Here is an 11,463-nt window from a genome sequence, read left to right as displayed (position 1 = left end):
AAGGGTCCGGCCCCCAAGGAGACTGTCTGGTAAAATTCTGGCCCTCTGACAAATATAGTTGATGACCCCTGCTGTAGATATTAGAACACAGTTTAACACTGGTAATGATCTGACTGGGCACACACCTGTTCTCCTCAGCATGGCGTTTGTATTCACTCTCCATTTGGGTAGTTACATTTGCTCTGCTAAGCAAGCCCAATTTTAGAGCATTTTCCTGCTGCTTTCATGGTTGTTAATCCTCTCAGAGGATTTTGTTTTTAAGATTTTTTTTTTTGGGGCATTTCTTACCTTTAATTTCACAGGACAGAGAAGGACGTGAAAGGGGGAATGAAATGCAGCAAAAGGCCGTAGGTTCGAGGAGTATACCTCTATATATGTGCTTTAACTGTGCTGACCTGACCACTTCTCAGAACGATGCTTGACATCCTGAAAGCCTGTTCTTGACCAAGTACTACACCCTCCAAATAACACTTGACATTGTATCATCACATTGCAGTCTCTACAGCCAAGCGCATGTTAAAACTATTATATCCAGCCACTGATGGTAAAATGTAGGATATGCATCAATCCAGAATTATATTAATTTCTAAATCACTCAGTACAGTAAAAAAAAACTTCTTTCTGTGAGTCTTTGCCCATTGCATCTTACTAGTACAGAGAACAGATTCAGTATCTTGGGGTTATCACCTAAAAATGAATGTGACAAGGGGATTAGTGGCCAAGGAGTTAAGGCGCTGACCCTGAACCACAACCCCAGATTGAGTCTGGCTGGGGACCTTTGTTGCTTGTTATTCCCTCTATCCTCATTGTTGGCCATCACTCTACTGTTAACTTGATCGGCATAAACAACATAAAATACCCCCAAATACTTTATAAAATGCAAATGTATTATTCTAAGTTTTCTCTATATATACATGTGTGTGTATGTGTGTGTGTGTGTGTGTATGTGTTTCTACCTGTAAGGTCTTTCTCTCGGAACTGGATCAAGGGGAAAACCATGCTGTCGGCCATCTGGTTGGCTAGCACAGAGTGGAGTGAGTTCAGCTGGACGACACAAAAAAGATTATACACAAATATCAAGCACTGCACAATGACACAAATAGAAGATGTACCCTCACCAAACATCTTGAGGGATTTCAATTTATTTTAATATGTACAGTGACATTTGCTGCCAGTTATTCCTGAAGCAAGCTGGAAAGTAACATTTTCCGTGAAATTGGTGCTTAACTGCAGACAATGCCTTAGCTACATCATAAAAAACCCCATATTGGAGAACAGTCCACTTCCTGAAGAGAATAATAAACCCTCTGTTTACTCTGATATTGGAAAAAGGACCACATATCGCACGCACACACACACACACACACGCACGCAAATCCTACTATAATTCTCTATGCTTATCAACAAGCTCTACTCCAGCATCTAACAAGCTGACACCCAGTTTAATCTGAATGATTTAGCAAGTGCTAAAGTTCACAGGATTAGGTGCAGCAGTAGGCCTAATTCTCACTGTGAAAGTTCTCCTCTAAATCATGAGGTAAAGGTCAAGCAAACAATCAACCTGTGGCCTTTGAGCATATGTATGGGGATCAGAGTGTCCTAAATCCTAATAAGTGCTGACCGGGCCGGCTTGTGGACACCCATGTCAGTCAGTGACAGGCCCATCTGTTTTGTCTATATATCTCAGCCTACACACCACTCCTTTATCCATCCATCTATTCACCCACCGCTGCCTCCCTCCACTCATCCATCCGGTGCGATAAGCATCATATCCATCTCACCGCTCCCCTCCTAGTGTCGGTATACAATCAGCTCCGGTCTTACAGGGAGAATCATGCTCAGGTCATTTTAGCAAGGTCATTTTCATCAGCATGCTAGGGGAGCACAGGTGTAATATCATTTCTAACATGATAAATAACCAACTACCAACAGTGCATTAGTTTATCATCCCTATACTCAGCTGTGAGTTCACATTTGCGCACAGACACACACACACACACTTAAATACATACATACATACATAAAGACACAGTACATGCACATATAGTAAAATGAAATTGAAACTCACCTCCCCTACAGTTTGGGCAAAGTTCTGCAGAGTGGTGATTACCTCTTCATCACCTTTTCCAAGGGCAAAATTCTTGACAGTAGAAGAAGGGAGGGGGGGGACAAGTTTAAACTATGAAACTTCATAACAAGCATAGATGTAGCCTATACTAGGTGCAAATAAGTTTAAAAAAAAACCTGTTCTGCCAGGATTTCTTCACATCACTTTTATGGAATTAAGCCAAAGATGCTAATAAACCCCACGGAAAGAGGCTGAGTTTTAAGCCCTGTTTAAAGGAGCTAAAAAGTGCATCCATTACAAATTTCTTTCACTCAACATGCACTCTGCAATCCAGAATGTGTTCCAACAAAGTCAAGTGATCCACATATCTTTCTATTTCAGCAAAATTTGATATACCTGCTGTGTTTATCTCAGCAACTATTCTATTTTTTAGTTCTTACTGGCTGCATAAAATAAGCAAAACCCCATGATAGATTTCCAAAGGAGAGATACTTCTTCTTCAAGGTTATTTCATGCAGATATTTCATTAAGACTTAAATGCAAAGTTGAGGTGTGGCAGACACATGCAAACTCACACATGGAACAGAAGTTCAAATGAAAACAATGCTGACGGGTGTGTCTCTTTTTGTGACGGGGACAGGTTGCTTCAATCCCCAGTGGAAATTATGCCCTTAATCAGGGTAGCCATACTTACTTTCTTCTCATAATCTAGAAGTTGCTTTGAGAGCTGCTCTGTGGCCAATCCCATCTCACTCTGTAGGGGGCAGATAAAGGTTAAAAGCAAAGTTAACAGACTGGCACACTCAGGATGTGTCCGTAGCTTAATTCCCATTCTCTCTTCAGCCCTTGAATAACTGAAATGAAACAACAGTTGAATCAGAGGTCAATTGAAATTTCATTTATAAAAGCGCACAGTGGTGCATCAAATAAATACCAACTGTTCCAGTGAACTATTACGGTTTCAGAAAAGGTCTGATATGTTACATAAGCTCTGTATGTTTTCAGGAGAAAATTGAAGCATATATTGTGGCTACAACTTTTGCACATGTTGCTCAGTGAGGCATAATCTTCTACAAAGAACAAAGAACAGCAAAGTCAAAACTATCTACAGCCTGACAGCACAAGAAGAGTATCACACTATTTACTGCACTACACTTACTGAGTAAAGTGTACAGAAAAATGGTTTGACACAATGAATGTAACACAAATTAAATTGCAACCAAAGGTTTTTCAGCTTTTTCTACAATAGCCTTCAATACTTAATGTTTGATTCTTAAGTTTGCAAATAAAAGTGTTTAATATCCTGGTGTGATATTTCTTTGATTAAAAGCACCATCACCATGCACATTTTTAACCTCAAATCATCTTTAACCAGACAAATAAAGTTATAACTCGTGTTCAGATTTTTTTTTTTTTTAAAGAAAAGAAAACACACACCTCATTTTATCTTGTTTGAACATGTGTGGCTATTTTTTAGAGCTACACACAGCAAGGGGAACGGAGTATGTATATGTGCATCTGTTTGTGTGTTTTTTAGTACCTGGGCTCCAAACACACGCTGCATTGATTGTAGCAGCTGGTTGGTGTAGTCTGTAAGCATCCCAGCATCTTCCTCAAACACACTGAGCAAGGAGCGCGTCTATGGAAGAAAACATTCATACACTTTTGATGAGTACTAGTACATTGCCCATTCAAAATGTGCCTGTTTGGAATGGGCGGATTGCATGGCCTGTGGCATTGCTGTTTGTAGTTTTCTCCAGAAGCATCGTTTCCCAAAATAACTCACAGAAAGACCCCAAAGCACTTCATATGCAACCCCAATGTATATACAGTAACTGACTTCAAAACATTTTACTACTACATTTAATTGTTGGATAAATGTCACTGATTACATTGCAAACTCAGATTTGCAAGAAAAAAAATGTACTTGCTGTAATTATTCCTCCTGTTAAAAGATCACCTCTTACTGTGATTCCAATTAAAGTAATGGCAAACAAAATCCATGGTCCTCGTTCTGTGTCTATATACATTCTGAGGTTTATCTGACATTTATACAAGTCTTCAGCAGTCCACGTTTGACAAATTAAGTGGATATTTCCAAAATTAACAGCATTTTAATTTTTAGTACAAACTTCCCTACTTGTATTTCCCCACACGGTGTTTGTTGTTAAGCTAAAGTGGACGAATAACACATTTAAAAACATTTATAAAAAACTAAAGTAAGATGTCAATGTTATTTGACTAATTCAAACTGCTTAAGCCTTATAACTTTGTAATATATGATTAATGGATTTGGGACTGTCGGTCACTACTTTTTGACTTTTTAGAGAAAAACTATTAATTTATGATCTATTAACTAAATAATCAGGAAAATAATCAGCAGATTAATCAAAAATTAATATAATTGTTAGTAGTGGCACTAACGGTAAATCATAATAAGGTGTGTGTGTGTGGGTGTGTATAGTGTTGGGACAACATTTGTTTTAACCATAAGAGATAATCAATGGGTGTGTTTATTACATCAGCACAATTCAGGTGGAGCTGAGCCTATTGTAACTTTTTAAAATGTTCCTTTTTGTTTACTTTTTGGAAAACATATATGGTACCCCGGTTATAATTTGAGTTTTGTTGGAAACCTGTAACTCATAAAAGAGATGTATAAGAAGATTGCTGGAAGTAAGAAACCATATTTAATGAAAATAATTAGTAATTATTTAATAATAGATATCAAGACACTGAGTAAAAGAAATGTGGGTAGCTGCAGGATGCAGAGGCATTTAGAAGTGCAGATCTAGTGAAACTAAAGGCATTATTGCTTTACTGCAGGATGGTTATGCAAACCAAGAAAATCCTGCCTAAGTGTAGTTTTTCTTCCATGAACAGGTGCAGCAAGGCGGGGTAGATAAAGCAGAAAAGAACACACCCATCGGCTAAAGTTTGTTTATGGCTCACTTTAGTTGAATTCCGCCACAGGAATACATTACAGCATGTTGCACTTAAGTAGAACCAAGAGTTATGCAACAGCCAGATGAAAATACAGGCCACTTTAGATGTGCTTCATAATAACAAAGACTATCCTGTATTTCATTTCGCCAGCAGTGGTATCTTTGCATGAAATTTAGTGCTCTGATCATTTCGATCCTGCACTCCAGACCCATTAGCACCAAACAACATGCTACCAGAGCTGCCCTGTTGCAAGCTATTGAGTAATTCCAGTTGAGTCCGATAATGGAAACTCCTCCCACATCCTGTGTATCAGGCCCAGTTCGTCTCCAGGACATGGTCCAGCTCCTAATTCTTACTTCAGACAACATAGGAAAATAAAAAGATTGCAGGAGAGTGATCCTGGTTGAGCTATGGTCGGGACATTTTCTATAGTGATAGGATTCTAACGTTAAACGTGGCTACAGCAGAATAACAGAGAGAGAGCTAGCTTTGTAAACACAAAAAGAGACACATAGACGCCGATAATTATGGTTAGCATTATAAAGTACAACATTGTTAATAGCAGGAAAGTGCTGCCCCTTAAAATCCCATAACAATGTGTCAATTGGGAGCTGTCATCGACCAGTAGAAACCGCCTACATTGGGAACAAGATTGGTTTTGGCTAGCTAGCTAGTAAGCCAACTTCAGTGTTCGTAACGTATTATATTATGTGACAGTCGTGTCTATTAACACGTAATAAACTAACACAGGCCTACCTGAGGACTGTCCTGCAAAGCGTCCTCCAGGAGCAGTTTGTGATGTACGGCCGGCATCTTGTTAGCGATGGAGAGAAGGGAATGGGAGCTTGAATTATTTAGAGCGTGGACTCGGTTTCCCAGAGGCCTCTGCGCGGGTCAGAAGAACACGTAGGAGTTGGAGGCGGGCCCAGTCTGATCTCATCCACAGCAAAGAGTGACCAGTAAACTATATATTTATATGATTCAATATTTAATATACTTCGTTTCTATATATGTGGTTTGTTTTATAGTAAAAATTTAATGGGCAGAGGTTGAGTATTAAAGCAGATGTAGGCTACGTCTATCATTTTAGTATCAACAGTGACCCCATGTGGACATATGAAGAATTGTAGATATTAATTTCAAAATACGAGATTCGACGCTCGAAAAAAACGCAACAAAATGACTTGAACAACAGGCCACAACAAAGATTAATACTATCTCAAGATTAATAAGATCCAATGCATTCTTGGTGGACCAAACGTTGAACAGAGCAAGTCTTCCATATTTCAACAGAAATATTAACAGCAAAATGTTCTCAAGGTATTGAGTGAAATGACTCATGTAGGCAGATCCTTCCTTTGACATATTTTCATATATAATACCGCTATTATACTGATACAAATTGATTTAAATATACAGTTGGTAACTATCTTAAAATCATTGAAGTGGAGATATATATGACTGTATTTAAGCTACCAAAAAATAATCAAAACAAATCTACAATTAATGCAAAATGTTATATCAACACTTGAGTTATGCTGCTACAGTTTTAGATTGCCGGGGGACTTCCTCTGACTCACTGAGTTCCTCTCTCCTCTCCATCTGTTGGCATTCATGTCCCAGTGATGTTACCGGTGAGCTTAATCACCGGAGTCATTATGTTTTCTCGCATCGCAGTTTTCCATAAGCTATGATTATTATGACTCACATTTCTCCATATCTGTATTTCTGTAAATGTGTCTCCATGTCCCTGTGTCCCGGCAGATGGTCACCCACCAAGAGCCAGGTTCTGTCCGAGGTTTCTGCCTGTAAAAAGGAAGTTTTTTCTCGCCACTGTCGCACCAAATGCTTGCTCATGTCAAATTGTTGAGACTAGTACGTTTTTTTTGTTGTTTTTTTAAAATTGAGTGTGGTCTAGACCTACTCCAACTGTAAAGTGTCCTGAGATAAATCCTGTTTTTATTTGATACTATTAATTAAATTGAATTGATAATGGGAAACTCTTTCAAAAGTTTAGTCCATTATGGAGGGGTTACAATAAAGGTTTTCCTTTTACACTGTGACATTTTCCTTAACAAAAGTTTTTATTTTAAAAAATAACTATTTGATTTTTTTATCAGCCTATGATGACCATGTCATTGTGTTTTGCAGCCTTATAGTCAAATACAGTAGGGCTGTAACTTAGTCATTTTCATCATTGATTATTTCATCAATGAAGTCATCCTTCTTTAAAATTACAGAAAACACTCGCCCTTTTGAACTTTCCAGAGCAGTTACGTTTCAAAACCCAGAGTTAATTCTCTCCACGTCAAAATTTTGAGGCAGACGTACCTGGATTTCTCTGTAGACTAGATTACTTCTTTTTTTTTTAAAGACAATAATCTGGCAAAATAAATGGATGTGCCTTATATAATACATGATTGAAAAGTACCAATGCCTTTTAAAATCCCACCAAGTCCTGGAAGTATTTGTCATACAGCTCTTGACTTGTTTGTGTTTTGTTTCTTCAGTCACAATTGCCGTATTATGAGCAGAGCATGTGATGTACTGAATGTTATTGGAGCTACTGGCTCACACTTCCTGCAGAGGCTGCACACAGCCAGGACAAAAAAGTCCCTTTCTTGACTCATCCCATTCTCTATGATAACATGAGTTGTTGTGCACTTCCTATAACCTAATCTGAATTATACTTGTCACCATACTGTGTGTTCCTTGTAAAAACCATGGTTACACATACAATGTTACAAAAAATAAACAAAAAAATTAAAAACGTAGTCACAGATGTTAATATAAGATTAATTTAATTCCAGAGTGAGATAGCATGTCCTCCTGTGTAATAATTAAATTTGTGTATTTAAGAATAGAAGAAATTTAGTATTTATTTTCCGTGTGCGCTTCCTGTTCCTGAAACAATACGATCTTGATTGTTTTGTGGTTTGAAGTGATCTTTTGACCTCTGCGAGTTGATTCTGAAAGCAGCAGCTAGATCTCGGAGAAAAAAGTGACACAAAGCACTGTTCATGGTTCAATGAGACAGACAAGGAAATATACATTTTCTAACAATCGCTAAATTCGCTTAGATGATGTGAGAGTATATAGATAAGAAAGAGGTCCTCGGAGAGGAGGATTGGTTCAAGGCTGGTTCACACAGATAAATCCTGAAGGAAAACAGTGTTACAATTGATGATAAAAATTAAAACAGATGGGACAGGCTTTGTTCAGAGCTCTCACAGAATGGAATGTAACATATTCACAACACTTCCAGTCAACAACAGAACACAGATTTGACTCATACAGTTTTGCTCTGACGAATTTGGACTGTTGTGTTTTACAATGATTAGGTGACCTTTATACTGTAGCACTGACTTATACCAGTTATACTTGTTTCAGAGTGGATTTTCCTTGAAAAAAAGTAACATTATGAAGGGCTGACACCTTTGAAATGCTAAAGCAGCCCTTTAATCTATTTTGAAGTTTTAAAAGCCTTTACTTTAAAATGAACTGAACTATGCCTGTCTCTGAAGCCATCTGGTCTATTTTGAGAACAGTAATACCTTGTTGTCAGGGAGATAGCTTTATTATCTCAGGATAAGGTCACTTAAGGAAATTCTTGAAAGTGGATGAAACAAAGATAGGGACTTTTAGTTGATATAAGAAATTTTAGGTCCTAAAAATAGTCTACAATTATTAATTTGTTAAGATGGTTATGTCTTGTTGTGTCTTGATAATGTAGGCAAGCCGTGACAAGCACTGACTCCTCATCAAGCTTGCAGGCAGCCTGAGCAGGGGAACATTCTTTCCTCCCCGGTGGACTTGCTTTGTTTAATTGGGTAAGTTGTGGCTCTAAATTAGATCAGGCATTTAGTACTGGCTTTGTTAATTAATTGTGTTTGCTGACTCGGTAAAGTCTGGCCTATAAAAAGAGATGCTTAATGTCAGTGGAGCTAACCTGGATTTTAACAAAGCAGTGATTTAGCTGACCCAGGAAACACTCAGGAGAAAGAAGAATTGTTGGAGTGCAAAAGCTTGTGACTATGATATTACGTAAGTACATCAAATTACAAGTAAATTATTGTACACTTACTCTTTGCAGAAAAGTGAATATATGTAGTCAAAATGTATGTTCAAAGCTAGCAGGCTATTATGTTAATTTTTTTTATCCGCCCCTTGATTAGGAGACATGAAATGGGTTCTTTCTTCGCCCATGCTTCACCCTTCCAAGTTTCATAAAAATCTAGTTTCCTGTAACCCTGCTGACAAAAAAATGGGCAAACCGAACTGAAAACTTGTCCTTCTTTGCAGAGACAATTAGGGCTAAACACAAAGTACATCTGATGAAGATGACAATGTTATTAGTTTTGCAGGTTTTTAGTCATAGACCACAGAAAAAACAAATTAAAATAAAAAAAGATTTGTCCTGAAAACGTCACTAGATGGAAAGTGAAACTTTACTTAAGTCATTAGAATGAATTCTAAAGAGCAATTGAGTGTGTGTGTTTTGAATGCCATGGGCAATCCATCCAATAGTTCACAAATTTCCCCACAAATATGAATTTCATAGTGGTGCTGCAAAAAAAAGTGAAAGTCAGTAGGATTTATCTTCTGGGGTCTATGGATGTCTGTACAAATGTCTGTTAATCCCTTTGGTAGTTGAGATATTACAAACAAATTAAGTGTAAAAACATCAATTTGCCTTTTAATGGTGGGTAACATGCTGGACTGTTTCTTGGCTTTCAGCAGTTACCAGTCAACCAGCAGAGACTCCAGGAAGTCACATAGGTCCCCGGGAAGTGTGCCAGGCTTTGAAGCAAATGGAATATAGCGGCCAAATGGTGCAACTGGCAGCTTGTGGCCCACAAGACTTCCAGTAGACTTACATGCAAAATACGTCATTAAATGGATTGCATTTGTATAGCACTTTTTTTAACGAAGCTATTACATAGTACAGGAACTATTTACACACGCATTAATACCAAGGCTGCCATAGAAGGTGCTGTGCATCGGGATCAATTTTGGGGGTCAGTGTCTTGTCCAAGTTCACATTGAGATGGGACTGCAGGGCCAGGGATCGAACCACCAACCTTTCCATTGGTACACAACCTCTCTACCACCTAATTGTTTACCTTCGGTCCCATGAAACCCATCATATGAGGCCCTTTACAGAATTTGATCCACTTGATCCAATACGATTTTGAAAGTCTAGAAGAGCCACACGATAATCATTAAATCCACATTCAAGTTTGTGTAGCGCTAAACCTGAAGTAGTCAGCCCGGCCAGTGGAGGTCATAGTGCGCCTGCTCAATAGACCACACAATGCGGAAGCTGTGCCGATCATCCAGCTAATTTTTGGCTCCACGAAGAATTCATGTGCCACTGAGCAACTGTCATAGAACTGAACGGGGCTCCACCTCGAACGCTGTATCCACTTCTTAATACATCCATGCTACGCAAGCGCTAACACTTAAGTTAGCAGCTAGCCAACGCTAGCTATGAAGGGTTATATTCAGTTTGGGAAATTTCTTTGCTGTGTTTCTCTATAGAGCTGCCCCTACAGCTTCGAAATATATATGTGGCAGCTCCTATGTTTACCTGCTTTCCGACTCCTTGCTTGGTCAGTCTGCTGTTTCCTCTTTCTCTGTTCCTCCGACAATGCTTTCCTAGCTTTCAGCTTCAGCTATGAGGATAGTGTGAAAAACGTTGCTACTTTGTTCTTATAGCTAGCAGGTTTCGGAATGGGCGTATGTGCATAGTGCAGTGAAGCAATTCGTTATATTGCGAGACCTTAAATCACGCTATACTTCCTGATGCTGAGGTGGGTGGCCCGCCGGCCCAAAGTTGCAAGGGTGGTTTTTCCGTTTACAGTCACATAGGGGGAAGCGAGACAACAACTATTCAACCCGAAAAAGTCATATAACCATTCCAATGAAACCAAAGCTGTTCAGTTTAGGTAAATTCAGCTAAAAAACTGCATACTTCCCCTTTAAAGGTTAAAAGACAGGATTAGGGTTACATCTTTTTACTAATAAGATTAGAACTTATAAATTAAAATAGGTATTTCGTCTATCGTCTGTGTGTTGACACCTCCGGAATATATGCCAGCGTTGTAGTTTGGTGGTTGCAATCTAGCATTAACCTATCAAACCCCAGTAAATGGTGAATTGCTCTTAATAAACTTTGGACTTTTGTACAGATCAAACATATGAGATGAGATGTTACAGTGAGCTTTAGGGGAGCTGACGGACAGGTTTTGTTACTTTTGGACAGAGCCAAGCTAACTGTTTCCCCGTGTCCAGTTGTTGTGCTAAGTTAAGCTAACTGTCTGCTAGCTACAGCCTTATCAATCTTCTCATTTAAGTCTCCGCCAGAAATCGAATAAGTGTAATGCCCCAAAAACTCGAACTATTCCTTTAAAGGTGGATTGAACAGTATCTTATCTCATACATCTGTG

The 11,463-nt window shown here is 38.6% G+C and overlaps 1 protein-coding gene across 1 annotated transcript in view; it reads right to left on the bottom strand.

Annotated features, from left to right (window-relative positions):
* appl2 (adaptor protein, phosphotyrosine interaction, PH domain and leucine zipper containing 2) overlaps positions 1–5,909 on the bottom strand; it is a 23,058-nt gene extending 17,149 nt beyond the window's left edge. The window contains exons 1-5 of the mRNA XM_034879699.1: positions 5,771–5,909; positions 3,609–3,707; positions 2,763–2,822; positions 2,069–2,140; positions 957–1,044 (exon numbers count right to left, since the gene is read on the bottom strand). Of these exons, the coding sequence (XP_034735590.1) occupies positions 957–1,044; positions 2,069–2,140; positions 2,763–2,822; positions 3,609–3,707; positions 5,771–5,827 (376 nt within the window). The 5' untranslated portion in view covers positions 5,828–5,909. The remainder of the gene's footprint in view (positions 1–956; positions 1,045–2,068; positions 2,141–2,762; positions 2,823–3,608; positions 3,708–5,770) is intronic.
* Positions 5,910–11,463: the final 5,554 nt, after the last annotated feature.

Source organism: Etheostoma cragini, chromosome 8, assembly GCF_013103735.1.
Source record: "Etheostoma cragini isolate CJK2018 chromosome 8, CSU_Ecrag_1.0, whole genome shotgun sequence".
NCBI classification, from domain to species: Eukaryota; Metazoa; Chordata; class Actinopteri; order Perciformes; family Percidae; genus Etheostoma; species Etheostoma cragini.
This window is presented reverse-complemented; position numbering and strand designations above follow the sequence as displayed.